This window comes from Monopterus albus, unplaced genomic scaffold (assembly GCF_001952655.1).
Source record: "Monopterus albus unplaced genomic scaffold, M_albus_1.0 scaffold84.1, whole genome shotgun sequence".
Classification (NCBI taxonomy): Eukaryota; Metazoa; Chordata; class Actinopteri; order Synbranchiformes; family Synbranchidae; genus Monopterus; species Monopterus albus.
Genome location: NW_018127964.1, coordinates 1,099,263 through 1,119,644, shown reverse-complemented (window position 1 = coordinate 1,119,644; position 20,382 = coordinate 1,099,263). Strand labels below are relative to the sequence as shown.

The following is a 20,382-nucleotide window of genomic DNA, read 5'->3' as shown; positions in this document are numbered from 1 at the left end:
GAAATTCTGCTTCAGCATACTTTCAGCTATTTCAGGTATCAAAATGTTCAGCTCTTCAAGGACATTCATGCTTCTATTCAGAATCTTTCTGAAATTAATAATTTTGCAATATGTAGCTTTATTTTGACAGTTTTGCACCATTCAAATGAATAGGACAATTCTACCTCTGCATACTTTGGACTATTTCAGGTATCAAAATGTTCAGCTCTTCAAGGACATTCATGCTTCTATTCAAAATGTTTCTAAACTTCATACTTTTGAAATATGTAGCTTTATTTTGAAAGTTTTGCACCATTCAAATGAATGAGGAAATTCTAGCTCAGAATACTTTCAGCTGTTAAAATGTTCAGCTCTTCAAGGACATTCATGCTTCTATTCAGAACCTTTCTAAACTCCATACTTCTTCAATATGTAGCTTCTTTATTTTGAAAGTTTTGCACCATTCAAATGAATGAGGAAATTCCAGCTCAGAATACTTTCAGCTGTTAAAAATGTTCAGCTCTTCAAGGACATTCATGCTTCTATTCAGAACCTTTCTAAACTCCATACTTCTTCAATATGTGGCTTTATTTTGAAAGTTTTGCACCATTCAAAAGAATAGGGAAATTCTACTTCAGCATACTTTCAGCTAGCAAAACCATTCAGGTGTCAAAGTCTTCAGCATATTCTGGGCGATCTTTCAGCAATTCGCATCCACACACGCATTTTCGACAGGAAATGCAGTTTTCTAGTTCAAGTATACTTCCTCCTATGTGGTTGTTTTTAAGTAATTTAATTCCCCCCGAGGCAGCAACAGAGACGAGCGAGTGCAGCCGGACCGACCGGCCGTACAAAAGCCGCGCGCCCCGGCTCCCCTCCCCTCTCCTCTCTGCGCTCTCTGTGCGCCCCGACAGTCCCAGGCTGGAGAGAGTTATGTCACCGACTGTTATGTAATAGCATCGGATCGGGTTTTGCCTTGTAGTGTTCAGTTGAGGAACATACTCCTGCTGCCACAAATTTCCGTCACTAATTGAGAAAATAACGCATAGAAGAGACATGAAATTCCATTGCAGGTTTGGCCTTTTCTAGGCTATATGGGAAATAGCATACTGTATTTAAATAAAACCCCTCTTCGAATATCGCTTAGTATTAGAATCACCTGCAGGATCTGTAGGCATACACATAATATATACAGGGGATTCTTTAATAACAGTGCAATATCTCATTTTAATGAGGGTAGAAGTTAACTGCAGACAAATGGAAAACGATTAATAATCGATGTCTTCTCGGTTTACATCACAGTGGTAAATGCGCCTCCAAGACAAGGCGCTTCACTGGGCTCAGGCACACAGGATGAACATGCATACAGCTACAGAAGACTGCAGACAGTGATGGAGAAAGAATTCAAAGCCAAAGTTGCAAAACCAGGCTGTAACAACTGTTAGCCTTCTTAAATCTATTTGAATAAAAGATGAAAAATGTACTTAAAGTAGATTATCAAAGCAAAAGTACTCAGAGCAGAAATTGGCCCATGTGTTATGCTAATGTAGTTGGATTCTCATTACTGATGCAATTATTATGGCCATAATCATTTTCCTACTCATCAGACCATTCGGTGACCCCTTATGCCCTATGATTTGGGGCATTGTCATCCTGGAAGAGACCATTCAGGTTTTGCCTGTAATTTGTCACCAGTCTGTATTTTGTTTAATAAATGGACCCAAGGTATTGCCATCAGGCTGCTCATTCCTTTCCACTGCCCAAGGTAACACTTGCCAAAAAGTGTTATTGTTCACAGTCAAGTTACTTACAGACACTTCACAGTCCTGTCAGGTGCCTCTGCCTTCAGCAGTCTTTGTTTAAACATTTCAATTTGAATAGGTTATTCAGCTTTCCAAATATAACTTGCACCTTTAGGCTGATACATATCTGAAAGCATTACAGTGGACAGAACTTGCTGCAGTGGTTTTAACTGACAAGCTGAAAACAAGTGGCCCTACTCTGGCCCCTATCTGGTTCCTCAAACCCGACTTGACCACACAACTCTCTAGGGGAAAAGGAAAAAAACAGCTGGTGTCCTGCATCCGCTACCCAACACACGTGTACCAAAAAGGTTTTAGAAACTAAAGTAGCATTTCCATCTCCACTTTTCTGAGGTTAAAGTATGAGGGGCCCTGAGGAGACCACTAGGCCTGTACTGTGAAGCAGCCATACAGTCAGAAACCACAGATCAGATCAAACTGCATGAGAGGCTAAATGTAGGTAAAAGCATGGAGGGATTGTAAACCTGTAACTAATCATTTACTTAGAAAAACCCACTCAGCAGTACTTTTTGCATTGTACTCATGTATTCTTATTCTGTAGTCTTAGGCCACCGTTAGTTTAGCTGTTTTAACAAGGTTGTAATAATAGTGTTTATTTTTCAGTCTCTTTATTAAGATTTAAGCAGAAAACACAGGAAATATGTACACACCATTAAAACCACAACATTTTCAGAACAAAACAGCTTCTACAGTCCAAATCCAGTGTTTAGCGTGACCTCCCTTTGCACTTAGCACAGCTTGGATTCTTTTGGGGAGACTGTCTTAAAGTGTTGAAACCATGACAAACCCTTCACCATGTTTCACTAGAGGCTGCAAGCACTCGTTCTTCCAGCTCCCTCCAACTCTTCTTCTCACATATTGTCAACGATTGGACCCTAACATTTCAAACTTCCATTCATCACTCCATAATCCTCTTTTCCACTGATCAAAGGCCGTTCCTGATCGGGCTTCTTCGGACTGTGGCTTTTTGTCCTTGACCTCTCTGGATTCTTCATATTTTAGAACAACTTGAATACCACATCTTGCCTATCTAGTTTGTTTGTTGATTTTGTGTTTTTTTTATATGGTCCTACATATTTCCTATATTTTCTAGTCGTATTCTGATAAATAACTGTATATAGTTATCATAACATTGTTAAAACTACAAATTTAATAGTGTCCCAAGACTTTTGCAGAGTGCTATATATGCAGAGAATTCAACAAGATGGAACAATGCGGAGGCTCCTCATCAAAAATATAAACATGAAATGTTAACTGATACATTTAAAACTCTTGTTTAATATTTCAGTCCTCAACATTAGATGTCACTGTCTCAGCCGTCTAACAGTAAAACTAAGTACAGCAAGGCTTTGCTCTACTTGGTGAAGTACTGTAAGCAGTAGACGTTGTTGCTCACTTGGCTGGGAAGCTTTTTGACAAAAAGCTAGAATTGGTCAGATCATTGAATTTGCAGAATGAAACAATGCAGTCTTTATGAAAACTTAAACTTGTTTCTTATGTTTGTTCCACAGCTGTGGGGTGACAATTGCCTCAATTAGTGAGGTCAGTTTATTTAACTCCCCGCCAACATGGTGAGCACAATGTAAATGCCAACAACAAAGTGTTGGCAGGAAAATCAACACTACATTTGCATGCATATTTTCTATATTCCCATGTAAAACTCAGAAATGGTGTCTTCTATCTATAGTCAGTGCAGTATGAGAGTAAGAGACAGTAAGACAGAGGTGCTCAATATGCTTTCGATGGCTTAATAAGTGCACTTTTTTGGCAGCGTGGTCGGCAGTAGTTGCCAGAGCAGCACAGATCTCTGTGATGTGGACAGTGTTACTTATTATGGCTTACTGTGGCACGCCTCAGTCTTTCTGATAGTAACAAACATGCTCACAAAAAGTAAATGAAAGCAAATGAAACAAACCAGACTATGAACAAGATGACGATGGCTAACATGATGATTTGGGGTTTGAGCACCTTTCGTCTCAATTCTAAGTCATTAAACTCTCATGGTGTGCTCATATTCAAACCTAACCACATCCACCGCATGGCAGGGCGACAGTTAACAACCCACACCTGAAAGTCAAAACTAACATGTAAGAAAGTGAGACTCAGCCTTGTTAGCTGGAATGCTCCAAAAATTTGATCTCATTTATTTTACTAATTTATCAAAGTGACAGCAAAAAATTAGTTTCAAAAATAAAAATCCGTACGTTTATCAAGTGCATAAATTATAAAAAAATCAAGCAGCACATGTTGTTCTACTATCCTCTCAAATTTGACCAATCTAATATCAGTGTGTCAGTCAAACCTTACAAATTATACTGTATTTGCCTGACTATGTACAACACATAGTCTATGAACAAATGAAAATAAACATACACTCAAAGTAAAGACACAGTCTTTTAAAAGTTGAGAAGCAAAAACTTTTTTTAAAAAGTTAACACTAATTTTTATTCCCTGCTTGTAACAATTTCACTTGTTGACAAATACATAAGCGTTATAATTTATACAAGAAAAGTTACTTCAACAAACTGTTTGCTAGTAATAAATACTTAAATGGAGATGGAGGAATTTTAGAATATAATAAAGGATATTTAGAGAAGGCATTTCTTAAACTGCTTGCTTGCAAATAAGTGCACACTACCAATGATTCACTCACACACATACTTCAACTTGCTGACACTCTGCATAGGTGCTAAGCTGGTGCCTCTCTGTCACCATTCCAGGAAGCGGCTCTCACTGATCGACAGGAACAGTGCTGTAGGAGGCATGGAAGAGAAAACAGGACAGTTACAATATAGAAAATCAAAGATCATATGTGTCTAACTACATACTTTCCCAGACATGTCCCCTTCAATAAAAACATATGTTACCTGTTGCTTCTGTGTACAGTTTGGAACCATCAGTGCTGGTCACTTTACATGAAAGTAATGTTTTTCTGCCTTCCATCTTATCCACAGTGGATTCGACCAGCACTGTACTTCCCAGTGAGATGGGGCTTGAGACAGGACAACTATTTGTTAGGGCAAACTGACCATTGACAATAACATAGTGTATAAAGATGTTACTTTGGGCTTATACACTGCTTTCTGAAACATCTCATAGTGTTTCTGTTACTATTATTTGATATTTGGGTTAAGAAGAGCACTTTGAGTGTTCAGCTTAAATGACCCAGAGCAAACATCTGGCAATCCTTGGCCAACCACAATAAGCACGTGGAGCATGCAGGCTGACTTTGTGAGGTGAACACTGTTGTTACAGCAACAAACATAACTGAATAACTATGTGATAATAATTCAGTGCCAGTGTAGAGCTGGTTGACACTTGTGTGATGGCCCCTGTGCTGCATAATGTCTTACTGTAAGGTATGTAGGGATTCTGCACTACCTAAACAGTGCATATAATAGTAATCCCTGTACATAGCTAGATGTGTTCCACTTAAAAACAATGGAGACTACACAGACCTTGCAGTAACACACAGTAAACTCTGGTCCATCTTTATACTAAACAATGAGTAACTAGCATTTATTGTAAGGTAGTTTACATTTGGCCAATATTTAACCAAAGCTACAAAAGTTAAAACAGTGCAAGTAAATATATAATGTATTTTTACAATATATCAATTGTTGCACGTGGGTATAAAGATACTTTGTGTACCTGCGATAGTTGATGTTGAGGTTGGCAGTCATAATAGCTCCATAGAGAAAAACAGCATGAGACCCTGTCACAGTATCAATCATAGTGGCTATCGCCCCCCCGTGGACATGTCTGGAAACACACACACAATGTCTATTAGACTTTAAACTGAAGTTTGACTGTTTAATACAGGCCCATTTCATTAGGTAATTCTTTTAAAATGTTATTTCTTTTTGCTATTTTTCCTCTGTGAGCAAGCTGATAGTACAGAGGCAGTGAAATGTGCAGGTGATCTCACCCTGGTGGTCCCTCCAGTAGGTGTCCAGGCTGGAAAATGCACACACACTTCTGCTCCTTTTTGTTTGCAAACAGAACATACTCAAATCCTGCCCCTGGTTCTGTTATGTTTCGGGTAAAAAGACGAGCTTTTGACTGGATAGTCCTACTAAGAAACGCTCCACCTGATGGAAAAACACACAAGCGAACAGTCGGGGTGGGGGTGGGGGAGATAATAAATAAATAAATACAGGTCTAAGATGGGGTTGAAGGGTATCAAATAGATTTCTATTTTAAGATTAAATGTTGCTGAATGTAGAGCAAAGAAAACAGTATTACATGGTAAAAATATACTCCCCACTACAAATACAAATCTCACGTTTTCAAATCCACAAGCCAAATTATGTATTTGTCTTTGTACCAGCAAGCTGAGAGACAGTCAGTTAAGGGTATATGAAGATAAAAATGTATCAGCACATGTCTAGCTCAAACTTTAAATGGTTTTGTTGTTCTAGCTTACTTCTCTAAGCTCAACATAACTCAAACATTATTAGGTGATAGGTGAACAATGAACACGCAAATCCTCAAACAAGTCTTACCTGTAGCATATTTGATGGAGCGATTGTAGCTGGGCAGTCTCTGCCACAGCGCTCCCTGTTTCTCTCCTCCCTCTACCTCCACCTCACACTGGCTTTTGTAATGCTCGTACAACCGCAGCATGTCTGGTCCCCAGGAGGGATTAGGCAGGCTGAAGTCCTGGGACTTTGAGGAAAAGGACGATGGCAGAGCATACCAAACAGGGCAATGCAACAGTTAGCGGTGAGGCACTGTGCTGAGACAGGGCATGTCAAAGAATTCTGTACAAATCAATAACTAGTTTCTGAAAGAAACTTAAACATAACAATGACAAAGTGTGACTGTTGAAATACAGATGTTGAAATATACAGTGGCAAAAACGTAAGCTGACCCTTTGTAAATGAACAAACATCATACTATTAGTATCTAATAAGACACAAAACAATCCTAGTGATACTGAGTTTAGTATCATGTGTGGGGAAGAAAAGGATCAAATCCTCACATTTGAGAAGTTACAAACAGAAAACGTTTTAATATTTTTGCTTAAAAGTGATTAAAAAGACTTCGATTCTCATAATTGGTGTCAATATATTTTCTGTTAATCAAATCATTGCTGCAGCATCATTGTTTCACTGCCGGTAGCGTTTATTTCTACTTCTACTGTTGTGTACTCTCACATCATTACAACTGGGAAAGAAGGATGAAGCTATCAAGTTCGCGGAGCACACAGATTAAAATCCGACCAGTCATTTCAAGCGCTTTCATAAAAACCGTGTACTCTACCTACCGCCATGGTGCGTATAGAGGTGATCCTGAGTGAAACACTGGCCGGCGGATAGCTTAGTTGAACCCTCATGGGTGGGAGGGAAGCGAGGCTCTGACAGCCCCTAAATAATCTAGTGAGGCTCCTTGCCATCAGTACACTGTTTAATATGATGAGGTCAAAACTTGCACTGGAACTGTTTGTGACAGAGCTGCCTGTATTTTGCGGTAGAAGGTGGTAGAACTTAACGGTAGTTAGCTAACGTTATCTAGAACGGGAACAAACCGCTATCGCATAAACACTGGGTTGTTTTAATATCTAGCGTAAGCATGTTTAACACATTGTTATGTTTAGGGATCTAGGTAAATAAAAATACGCCCTGTAACCTACAACGATTATTCCACCGGTGACTTCCATACGTCATCGGATGCGACCTACTGCATCATTTAGGTCACATGCTTAACACATTGCATTGTGATTGGCTGTTTCGTGTAACATTCAGGTTTTCATGTCAACGGACAGGATTTTTAAAACTTTAAACTCTGTCATTGTAGAGGAAAGCTTGGGCTGCGTCCGAAACCGCATACTGTGACAGTACGTACTGAAAGAGATGAAGTACCTACTTACTGACCGTTAAAACAGTAGGTACTGTATAGTATGAAGCCTGGTAGTATGAATGAGATTCGGACGTACTACATCCGCCATGTTGATACATCACGTGACATACGTTTTCATAGCAGCGGTCATCCGGGTACTTTTCGCCTACTGTTTTTGGAATACTACGAATCCGGACATACTACTCGCCTCGCCTACTGCTTTTCGCCTACTATACAGTATGGTAGTAGGCGGTTTCGGACGCAGCCTAAGTGTAGCTAAATAAAAGACAGTTAAAGACAGAGCTAAATAAAAGTTAAGATTCACTAAGTATGACAATGATATTTAGGACTACTGTAGTTCATGTCCTTTGTCTTTCAAAGTGAAACAAAAAAGGTTTAGCCTACTATACACACAGTCATAAAACATCTTTTTTTTATTGCTTTGACACAAAATGCATTCAGTACAATCATTTACAATTTTATGAATTATTTTGTTTTTGTCTATATCTACGTAATCTAAATCTATAGTCTATCTTTAAAGTCCATCCCTATAGGAATTCCCCATGGTGTGAAAAGGTTTTATTAAGAATGACTCATGACTATGAACTTATATTGATTCTATTTTACAGGATATAAAACTATATATGTAGCCTTATGAAAAATATCAAAAGATGTTTACCAACAGTAAAGACTTAAACATTTTGGGAGTGTCACAAATGACCAGCAACAAAATAACAAGATATCATCTCAACTACTACAACAAATTTATTTATGCATTTATTTATTTATAGGCTATAATTTCATGCCAATTATCTTGTAACAGAATTCAGTTAGATTTCAGTTAGAAGTCTGGCCTTGATTTATGAACGTGTGGTTTCTTCAAATGTGATCATATCTATATAAGAACTGATTCCTAAAACAACTAACATTGAATATGAATGTTTAACACAGAGCCACACATTTTGTTTTGCTGTGAACTTTAGCTAACCTCTTAACTTGAGCCCAAGGCACATTGGGCTTTTGAAGATCAAGTTAGATAGACTGATCAAGGGAAATTCAACTACATGTCTCTGTTTGTTGCTCATCAGACATCACACCTATTCCATGTTTGTTAAGCTATTTCTATCTCAACCTTACTCTCAAAATTGCATTCTTGTTAACCCACTTTCCAGAATGCTGCCTTCCATTAAGCAGCACACTGGAGGTCATCTTTATGAGCTCAGACAGACTGACTGCACCTTCAGTCTACACTAGGGGGACACAGAGGAACATGTCACTGAGCTAATTTGTTTCCTTTAACTGACAAACAAGATATGAATATATGATACACAATTATAATGCATCATATAATGCATATAATGCATGTCATTTGCTTTCCAGTACAGTTTAAAGACCTCTATCTGTATTATAGTTACAAACTTGTTGTGTCACTGAAAGCTGTGCATTTGGTTATATTATTCCACCCATCCACCCATACACATACAACAAGCACATTTTGATAATAATGATACAGGACACCAACGTTGACTTATTTGACAAGTATATAAATACAGGCATGTATTAAAATGTTTTACAAAGACAAACTATGTCTAACCAACCAATGCAATCATAAAAAAATATGCAACACATTTCCCCTCTCCCCATGTTTGAGCAATTTGTCCTAAGAATGGATCTAAGGACAGTTTTTTTAAACCAACATAGTTCATATTTTCTCATAAGAAAGAGTTATAATCACATCAGTGATATCGCCAAACCTATCCCGGTCTGCATGTTGGGCTTCTTATTTTTAAAGTTTAGTTAGTGTTGAATGTTTTAGTTGACTTTATTTTGGAGCTTCAGTGATTCCACACACCTTCCTGCAAAATTAAGAAAAGAAACAATTTGAATTTAGTGTGCACAGTCCAGATATATGGTGGCCTTGCATTTTTATAGTTTCTAACATGGCTCTCTTCTTTTTCTTGAGAATGCAAATGACTGTTTCTTATTTGAAATCTAGTCACATATTTTTTATATAGTCCAATATCACACATCACAGATTTGCCTCAAAGGGCTTCTTACCGTGCTTCCTCATTAGTTGTATCCACAAATGCACAAACAGCCTTGTCTCTATCCAAAATCCGTTGCTTCAAGCCTTGAACGTCCTCCCCAGCCTTCTTTTTAGCCTGTTCATGATCAGCTGAGTATAACAGAGAGAAACACATTACACCAAACAGTGAGAATTTCTACATTTAAAGAGCCCATGGCATGCTTTCCCTTGCATATTGACTAATCTACCATGTTACAACAGTGAATTATCATCTTAGATGTGACCTAAAGCTAAAAAAATGAGCTGTACATACAGTATGCTCTAGTACGTCTATGCAAAAGCAACTCGCTTTATATAAGTCTTGCAAACCGTTGCTCATGAGACTTTTTTTCTATAAAAATTGAATATTATGTCTCTCCCCGGCCTTCCATGCACTACAAATGGGCAGGTCACAAATATCCATCCCCTCTGTAGCGTATGTACAATATATCCAATCACTGGCATCTCTCGCCCAGCTTTCCTCACATCACACATACAGCGTGCGTGTACACAAAAGGACCAGTCCTACAACCACCCACACAACCACGGGGTGAAACATAACCCCATGTTTTGCCACTTCAAGTGTGATGTCAATACACTAGTACTTTTAATCATGTAATGCTAGGTGACTTTCATATGTAACTGAGTATTTTTACTTTTACTCAAGAAACATTTGGAACACATGAAAATCATAAGGAGGGGGACTCATACTCTCTCTATGGTGCAAGGCTGACAGATCTCAACAGCTCCAACTCATCCTTTGTCTGTAAATGGTCATCAAAATGTGTACACTCATACATTTTGTCTAATTCTCTTGTCTGAATTAGTAATGGATTGGCTAGTATTGGTAACTACCTGCCCAGAGTTGATATCACCACATTAGAGTTGAAAGGAAAAGCTGCTTTACCTTTGATTTTCGTGATAGCCTCTGTTATATCTGCCTTCTTCTTCTCAGCATCTGCCTAATAGAACAGGTAAACGTATGTCAGCAGTTAAGGTAGATTAATGTATCAGGATTTAAAAAAATGAAAGTTCAAAAGACTCAAATCAAATATGTGGAGCCAGCCGATAGGCAACTAGACATCATGTGCATCACACAGAACACTTCTGTGTAAATACTGTTACTATCTTATGCACATATTCAGAATAACACCAGTTGTGAATGTGTCCCTTGCCTTCTCTGATTTACAGGTCTGCAGACTTGTATCAGACTCCTTTGTTGATTTTTCCATGGTTTCCTTCTTCTTCTTCAGCCCATCCAACTTGTTGTTGACAGACGTCATTGTTTCCTTCAGGGTCTGGACTTTGGTTTTCAGCTCCGCGATGCCGTCCTCCCTCTGCTTGATCCCAGCTGTGTTCTCCGCTGCGCGGAATTTTAAATTACGTAGCTTCAGCTCCTGGCGTATAACCTGGGCAGTCAGTACAATCAATACAGCCACGCTCAGGCTGATTATAATAACTGCGGGCTTCATGCTGGTTGAGAAAATTAAAGACTGGATCATAGAAGAGGCCAGGTGCTGTAAACTCCTGCCGTTCGCTTCGTTTTCATTCCGGATATGTTCACTTGCTTGCACACCTGGCGTAACCTGCTCTACCCTGTTCTCCGAGCTGGGCGTAACAATCTACCTATTTCCTCTTCCTGGTTGACGCGAGGCTCTACAAACGCCTTGGTTATGTTGCTTACCTTGATTATTGCGGAACACAATATCCTGAAATGCGAATATAAAAACTCCCTTGTGAACCTGCATCGACACAATCTCCTCTGGCCTGTCATAACATCAGTGGTTTAAACTATAGGCTATATTTATTCGTTTATTTATTAACTCATTAATAGGTCAGTAATTCTAATATAACACTTTAAAAGGGGACAATAATAAAGCCAATTTTACATTTGATACTTTAGGTAGCCTGCATTTGGCTGCTAAAATATATTTATGTTTACATAAGTAACATGTTGAAAGTAGGTGCCGCAGATGGCTGCCTCGGTTCCCTTTCCAGAAACAAATTCATTGTGTGTCTAACAAACCTGGCCAAATACTTGATCTTAGCCAGAGAGGTGCATTTCAGGATGCTTAATGAATTCTACCCCTCTAAAGAATTCTTACAATTGAAATTTAATATGGATGATAACTGCTGTACTTTTTGTAACTGGGGCAGCTAGACCACAGATCATTAGTTTTTCTATTGAAATCTTACATTTAACTTTTGGGCATGTTTAAATGACTGGCTTAGGTCCAAAATTGACTTTTTAGCACCTTTTACTTTAGAAAACATCAAATTTGGTGTATCAAAAAAAAAAAGATGTTGAATTATTGGTCAATAATTTTATCATTTTGGCAAAATATTATGTTCATAAAATCAACTGGACTAGGTTTTTAGGTCGAAGACGTTTCAGCTCTCATCCAAGAGGCTTCATCAGTTCTGCACTATGACCTGGATGACTGACAACCAGCACGGGACATTATATTCTTAAATGTAAATGCAGTAAAAGGCGACCTTGTTTAGCTGCGTTTAGTTATGAAATATCCACACTTACGAAATCCCTGGGTTGTATGAGTGGTAAAGGAGCCCTAAGTCTTTTATCTGCAATCAGTCAGTTTGATTTACTGTAATCCCCTGGTTATATATTTTATTTTTTTTATATTTACTTATTTCAATTGATATATTCATGTTTGTTTTGTTTAGATGCGTGTGTGTGTGTGTGTTGGGGTAAAACGTAGCCAAATAAAGTGAAGAAAAAAGAAGAAACAAAAAATGTTTAGATTTGAGATATACTAAATTATGTTGAAAAATTAAGTTACTATTAAAAATTAAGATGAGGTCGCTTTACCCTATAATAAAAACCCCGTGTGCTCATACAGGACTAGGTGCAATTGCAAATAAGTAAAAAAAAAAAAAAGGCAAAAAATGAAGCCTTTGTCCTCTGTCAGCACACACGCAGTTACAAGCCTGTTTATCTAGTCATGTGTGACTCGGGTAAGTGTGAGAAGGGTGAGCCGGATGTAACAGGTAACAGGGCCAACCTGTCTTTGAAAACCAGGAAGTGGGCGTTTCCACTGGCAGGTCCGGGTAATGCTGCGCGCTCTGGCGCAACACAGAAGAATGGGTTTCCAGTACAAGCGCGTAGGTGAGCCATTCCATATGCCTGATTGGTTTAAATTAGGGAAACGCAGAGAGATGTAGTCAAGCCGAAGACGGGCCGTCTCCGAACCTCGCATTAAAGTTAAAGAAGCTGTGCTTTGAGACCTACAGGAAAGGTTTTAGGCTTTTCATCATTAAGCGGAAACACCTCAAACGCAAAAAGACGGTGTAGTCTACAACTATAGTTTTCTAAAAATGAAGGCGCAATTTATAGTACCTCTGACAGTATTGTTGTCTGTCGGTTTGCTGGGGATCATGAAATTACGGAAAAAGGAGGAAGAAATAGAAGAGAGACGGAATAAGTTTCTGGACATCAAGCTACGGGTGTCCCACGACGTGCAGAAAGGGTATGAGGGCGAGAAGACAGATGCGCAGAATATTGTGGACAAGGCCCAAGCTACCATCAAAGCGCTGGAGGATGAAATGCCCAAACTCCAAGGGAAAGCGGATGAGATGAAGGGTCAAGCGGACACCTGCCTGGGAGAGCAGGTGGGAAGACAATGAATAAAGTATGAATAGTGATTCGAGTATCAGCTTTAAAAAAAAAACTGAAATCACTGTAATGACTGGTTCTCTGAGGAAAATTATTTGTAATTCAGTCTCTCTGTGTGAAGGAACTGTTGATTTGACATCAAGTGTATGCACAAGATAAAACACACACACACACACACATCAAGGAAATAAATGGATGTCAGGCATGGAAATCAGGTTTGTCTTGTACTGTCAGAGCAGGGGTTGACATAAGATCTACAACCACAACTACAGAGGCTATACAGTAATTACTGTCCCTGCTTGAATACATGGAAGGCCTTAGCCTATAGGTCATAGGCTGGGTTTCTTTAGCCACCTAAACATTTGCCACACCTTCATAATAAAACAATATTGGGTAATATAGATAATCATGATTTGAGATTAAACACATGCAGTTCTGTATATATAATAAATAACTATGATCTAGCTTCTAATTTGAATTCTAATTTGATTCATTCTTACCTGGTTTGTATGCAGATCCAGATCAAACATTTACCAGGAGTCAGAAGGATGTTGTTGAAGATATGTAGCTGCAGGATGTTAGTCTGAGTAGATTTCTCTAACAATCTCTTGTTTGTGTTGCTGTGATTCTCTTTTCTACTTACAGAAATCTGTAAAAGACCAGCTGGCAACAGCAGAGGCAGAACTTAGTAAATTAAAAGGTCAGTGGTGTTTTGTGGGCCTCGGTGTCTAAACAGAAGGGATGAAGCATCTGTTCCCTCTTTTACTTCAAATGCATTTTATTAGATTTTTCTTCCAGTTGAGTGGGAGTCCTAACCTTGCTTTTATTTGTAAAACACTAAAATTCCTCATGTCATGTAATGATACAGGTGAAACCGATAAGGAGGCTGCCAGCTGGAAAACAGAATTGGAAACATTGAATCAGCAAATGGCAGCTCAGAGTGCAGCATGTAAATATTTGAAAAAAGGATCACAAGAAGGAAGGTATGGTTACTATAGTGGACATTTAAAATATTTCTGCAGAATGCACTCCAACATCCATTATGATTTCTGTGTATTCACTGTTTTCTTTTGTTGACCTTTCTCTTAAAGCAAGTTGTGTGGCATTGAAGTGAAGGCGGAGGCCCCTAAACAAGAGGAGCCAAAGGCGGAGGCCCCTAAAAAAGAGGAGCCAAAGGCGGAGGCCCCTAAAAAAGAGGAGCCAAAGGCGGAGGCCCCTAAACAAGAGGAGCCAAAGCCAGAGGCTCCTAAACAATAGGGGCCAAAGACAGAGGCCCCTAAATAAGAGAAGCCTGAAGCAGGGGCCCCTAAGAAGAGATGAGATATCAGAATATCTGTTTTTAACTCCTTCATTTGTTAAAGATGTACAGTTTTTGTGCACTGCACATATTGCAACCATATTTTAGCTTGTAGCTTCACTGGGTCACTTGTGGTACAGGGAAAGCGTTTAAAATTGGACTACTCACTATTTGGGTTGTGAATGAATATTCCCTTCCAATCTATTTATTTTTGTGCAACAAAATTAAGAAGAATTTGGGTTTGTTTGTGTGTATGTGTAAAATACTTGGTAATAAACAGGTGCTGTCATAGTGCAATGTTTTGTCCTAGCTAGGATAAAGAGTGTGTGATATCTGGAATACAACATGGGGAATGTGAGAGATTGTTGACTAATGGAATGATGGTGAGGGGACTTTGCAGGTTCCTGGTGTAAATACACCAGAAGGAGATGATCCTTCCATGTTCTCCTGTGCGGCTTCACAACTCTGTCTGTCGTGACTCTAGATGGATTTATGGCACAAAGAAAATGCACACACAGCTGTGAACAAGCTTTACTGCAATATATTGTCAAAAATGTACTAACTTTTGAATAACTTTTATTTTAAAAAATCTCTTCCATTAAAATAAATTGTTACTGATAATTCAACACGAACATGCATCTTTCCTACATTTGACCAACTCTGTTTTTGATTATCTAAAACAATAGAGGGTGATTACTTTTGACAATATTTCACCCTGCAACTATAAGTTCTCCACAGCATTGCTTCATTTAACAGTGGCAGAAATATTGAATTCCATCATTTAAATAAAAATAAATATATTACAATTCTGAGTATATTGTGCTGGAGCCAATCTCAGCTGACATTGAGTGAGAGGTGTGGTATCCTGGACAGGTTATCAGTCATTCACAGGGCTGACACTTAGAGACAAACAACACATCCACATTCTCTCATATGGGCAATTTAGAGTCACCAGTCAACTTCAACCGCATGTCTTTAGACTGTGGGAAGAAGCCACGCAGGCACAGAACCTTGAACCTTCTTGCTGAGGTGGCAGTGCTAACCACTGTGCCATGATGCCAAATGGAGATAACTAAGACTATAAATACAGTTTATTTATTATGATTTTTTTTTCACATAATTTGTGTCAAATCTGCAAAATAACTAGCAGAAAGTAATTGAGTAAAAAGTATACTTCTCTCTAAAATATAGCATAATAGTATAAAATGGGAAATACTCAAGTAGAATGCAAGTATCATAAGTACAATACTTGATAATAGCTTTACCACTGTAAACTGTGATGCGATATCTATTTTGTCCTCATAATAAAATAGAAGTATTATAGAGTCTATTTTCAAGATTCAAGATTTTTATTTGCCATCTATGCATAAACAGACAGTCTAGGCATATAGGAATTCTTGTGCAGGGCTCTCCTGGAGTCAAGTAAAGAGTTTAAAGCCAAAAGAATGAACACCTAGTTTAAATATAAGATACAAAAGTAAAAAAAAAAACAACAATACCCAAAAATACAACATAGTTGATAAATTTGTGGATACAGGAATAAGGTAGCAGGTAAAGTGGGGAGTTTCAAATATTGCACATGGTATTGCACCTAGAGGTCCTTCTCCTTTCCATGTAGAAGAATGTTGTTCACCAAGCTTCTGTAACCTGACTCGTCCCCCCCTCCCCCAATGAGGCCCAGAATGGTGGTGTCATCAACATATTTAATGATGGTGGTGTTGTCATGGTTGGAGACACAGTTGTGGGTGTACACGGTGAAGAGTTTGGGGCTGAGACAGCAGCCCTGTGGTGAGCCTGTGCTGATTGTGAGCTCAGCAGACACCCGCCCTCCCATTCCGACCACCTGTGGTCTTTCTGTCAGGAAGTCCAAAATCCAGTTACAGGTGGGAGTCGGGGCACTGAGGTCTGTCAGCTTCTCAATCAGCCTGCCCAGGAGAATGGTATTGAATGCAAAACTGTAGTCTAGGAAGAGCATCCTAACGTACATTCCGCTGTTGTCCAGGTGTTTCAGGGTGTGGAATAAAGCCAAAGCCACTGCATCATCTACTGATCTGTTGGGATGATAGGCAAACTGGAGGGGGTCTACGGTGTCCGGGACCATGTGGTTAATGTGTGTGAGGACCAGTTTCTCTAAGCACTTCGTGGTGACTGATGTGAGCACCACTGGCCTGAAGTCATTCAGAGTGGATGTGTCTGTCTTAGGGACCGGTATGATAAAGGCTTTTTTGAAAATGCAAGAGACTACTGCTTGCACGTATGTAAATTCTGTTCTTGATTATTCAAATACTTGATTCTGTCTATTTTTGAGTACTTGGAATTTATTTATCAGGATGTATGTGTGGTGTTTGTTTCTCATGGTGTTATGTTGTTTGTTCTCCATTGCTGCTGAAACACTGAAATTTCCCCATTGAGGGATCAATAAAGTACCTACCTGGGTTAAAGACAGGTTGAAGGTGTCTGCATACACACTAGCCAGTTGATCCCCGCAGGCTTTCAGAGCTCTAGGGGAGACACCGTCTGGTCCCGCAGCCTTATGGGGATTCACCTGTTTCAGGGCCTCCAGGACCTGTGTGTGTGTCACCTGTTAAGCAGTGTCCCCCGGGTCACAGGGGGATTTTGAGGGGGTATCCATGTTCAGCCTGTCAAACCTAGCATAGAGGTTCTTAAGGCTGTCCGGGAGGGTGACGTCCTGGGAGACCGTGATCTTTGGTTTGTTCCTGTAGTTTGTGACTGCCTAGATTCCCTGCCACATGCAGCACGTGTTGTTATTCAGGTAACGGCTCTCCAGTTTTTGGAAGTATGCCCTTTTTGCAGCTCTGATAGACCTCTGTAGCTCGTACCCAGCTCTCCTGTACTCCCCTTGGTCCCCTGCCTTGAAAGCCTCCCGCCTTTTCCTGTTTTTCTGTTTTATGTCTATATTGAACCAGGATTTTTGGTTGGGGGAGACACGCACAGTTTTAAGTGGGGCACATATGGATGTGCACCAACTGATGTAATCACTCACAGTCTCTGCTTATTCATGAATATTGTCTGCGGCCCTTTTCAAGACGTTCCAGTCTGTGGCCTCTAGACAGCCCTGCAGACTAGCCTGTGTACCGTCAGTCCAAATGTTAACAGTGGGACTGGTTTTGCCTTGAGCCATTTGGTGTAGACCAGCCTGAGCCAGATTGCTAGGTGGTCAGATCTACCAAAATGAGGCTTAGATTCTGCTGAGAAAGCATTTCTAATGTTACTGTAACATTGGTCCAGTGCTTTGTTTCCTCTAGTGGGAAAAGTCACAAACTGATGCAGTTTAGGCATGCTTTTCCTGAGATTGCAATGATTGGCATCTCCCAGAAAAATATTTGCTGCATCAGGATATGTGGTTTCATGGTCATTGATCACATTGTGCAGCTCTTTGAGTGCAGCCTCCTCCTTGGATGAGGGGGGTGCGTACACCACACTTACAATGATACATTGCATTTCTCTGGGCAAATAAAGTGGCCTTAGCTTCGATGTTAAGTATTCCACATCTTCAGAACAAAATTTGGAGATAATCTTACTGTCAGTGCACCAGGACTGTTTGATGAAGGCAACCGTTCCTCCTCCACGGATCTTGTCGCTTTCTGTGGCACTTCAGTGGTGTCTGAACACGGAGTAGCCATCCAGAGTAATTGCCTCGTTGGGTGTTCCTACACCCAGCCATGTCTCACAAAAACACAGCAAGGAGCAGTCCTGTATGTCCCTCTGCATGGAAATCCAAGCGTGGAGTTCGTCCATCTTATTATCAAGAGATTGGACATTTGCAAACAGTATAGCCAGGAGGGTTAGCCTACCCCTCCTAACCAAATGCCAGACCCTTCACTCCGCACCTCCCCGTCTGCCTCTTCTTCGTTTCAGCTTGTCACCAGCCGAAGAGCTGCCTGCTGGGGGTCAGCCTGGCGTTGTGTTGACATAGCACGTTAGCTCTGGGTAAGAGTCCAATGTGCTCAGGTCAAACTCTCCGAAAAGACTATGCTTTCTTAGCTGTAGTAAAGTCGCCTGGTCATACATAGTGTTTGCAGTCCTTACTATTGTATTAACATGGCACAAATAAGCAAGAAAGAGACAAAAGAGAAATAACTTGACTCAGAGAGATTTGCAAGGTCGCACACAGGAGAGCAGCATCTTTTGTGTATGTTACAAAATTGGTAATTTGTAGAAAAATACTACAAAGGATACTGATATGTTACAGCAAATAGTAACACTGGGCTCTAGTTAACAGCAACACACCACACTGGTTGCACTGGTATGTGGTACTAACACTTGCCCTCCTGCCAAACCGATGCCCTGGATATACAGTACAGATCTACACTTATAGAACAGTTAAGGAGTTTCTTTGTCCACTCTCTCAGGTCCAGGCATTAAGATAAATTTAATCTCAAGACGGTTTCCTGTAATATTTTGTGTAGGATTTCTTTGGAAAGGAGTGTCACTTTGAACCTCATGCGGTTGGAAGCTTTGCACATGAGTCAGATAGTTGTTATCTCCTATGTCAATGAAATACCAAAGTTCAGGAGCATTTTTTTCAGCACCTGAGATTTCTGGCTCACCTGAAAGAAACACCCATGTCATCTCATTGGCGGCTTTCACTTGTCTGCACCCGGCATCCCATTGTTTCTCTTTCTTTAGTTAAATCAACTTTATTGTCATTTTGGCAGCTATATGTTGTGGTGCTGTTGAAATGTGTGAAACTGAGAGGTGTTTGTGTCCACTCCATTTATGTCAAAGAGTTGACCTCTTGTTATAACAGCACCACAAAATGTAGTCTTCAAAATGAGCAGTTGAATCAACACTTCCCTATAATAGTGTGACAGATAACCCTCAGCCTGTGGAGGCTTCTTCCCTTAAACAACCAGTAGTTGTCATTCAAGGTTCTCCAAACAGGTAGACAGGTAATCCTCAGTGAGTGTATAATAAAGGTCAATTCAGGCAGCATGAGCTGTGGATATGCTTTGTATCTCTTGCCTGACTTTGAAGATGGGCCTTCGTCTTTGTGAGGTATGTGGATATCTTTTATGAAAGTAATGAAAGTATTGGAACTTGTTTATTAGTTTTATTGATGTAAATAAATTTGCTGTACCCTTTTTTTTTATTCAACTTATATGAGCTTATGTATGTGTTCTCATGGTGCCATTTGGTTCCTTGGACATTTGTGGCACAGCGGCGCAGTGGTTAGGCCTTTCTGTGTGGAGGTTGCATGTCCTCCCTGTGGCTGCGTGACTTCTCTCCAGTAACTCCAGGTTCCTCCTACAATCCAAAGACATGCAACTTAGGCTGACTGGTGACTCTAAACTCACCGTAGGAGCACACGCATGTGTGGTTGTCTACATGTCCGTCCTGTAATAGACTGGTAACCTGTCCAGGGTGTACCCCGCCTCTCTCCCAGTGTCCTGCTGGGATTGGCTCCAGTTACCACCCCCGTGACCCTATTCAGGAACAATCAGTACAGGATATGTGGATGGAAATTTCCAGTGCTGGTTAGCTAGATGGCTTTAGGCCAAACCTCTCTTTCAGTCACAATAGTTTCAACAAAATAAACTTCATGAAGGCAGAATTTACTGCAGGACTGGTTTAGAGTGGAAAGGGTTTCTTTAAACTGTTGACTGAGCTTGTCTTTACTCACACACATTACCACACATACGCACACACACCTCTTATTGTTCTTTCAAAATAGTAATTAACATTATCGGTATGAGACTAATAGTCAGTGTGGTTGGCTTAG

General features: G+C 39.9%; 2 protein-coding genes across 3 annotated transcripts; one reads left to right on the top strand and one right to left on the bottom strand.

Moving 5' to 3' along the window:
- Positions 1–3,441: 3,441 nt before the first annotated feature.
- On the bottom strand, positions 3,442–7,507 carry them4 (thioesterase superfamily member 4). The gene is made up of 6 exons (XM_020607229.1): positions 7,072–7,507; positions 6,308–6,470; positions 5,731–5,893; positions 5,454–5,564; positions 4,670–4,794; positions 3,442–4,554 (listed from the first exon to the last, which is right to left on the bottom strand). The coding sequence occupies exons 1-6, from the start codon at positions 7,198–7,200 to the stop codon at positions 4,511–4,513; spliced, it is 735 nt and encodes a 244-aa protein (XP_020462885.1). The 5' UTR covers positions 7,201–7,507; the 3' UTR covers positions 3,442–4,510.
- A 5,202-nt stretch (positions 7,508–12,709) lies between these two features.
- On the top strand, positions 12,710–15,351 carry LOC109964147 (eukaryotic translation initiation factor 5B). 2 transcript variants are annotated; one of them, XM_020607237.1, is made up of 5 exons: positions 12,710–12,831; positions 13,123–13,338; positions 13,988–14,042; positions 14,211–14,325; positions 14,434–15,351. In XM_020607237.1, exons 1-5 carry the CDS (start codon positions 12,781–12,783, stop codon positions 14,597–14,599), a joined length of 603 nt encoding a protein of 200 aa, XP_020462893.1. In that variant the 5' UTR covers positions 12,710–12,780; the 3' UTR covers positions 14,600–15,351. The 2 variants fall into 2 exon arrangements, with proteins under 2 accessions (XP_020462893.1, XP_020462892.1); XM_020607236.1 differs by having other exon boundaries at positions 12,710–13,338; positions 14,434–15,343.
- Positions 15,352–20,382: the final 5,031 nt, after the last annotated feature.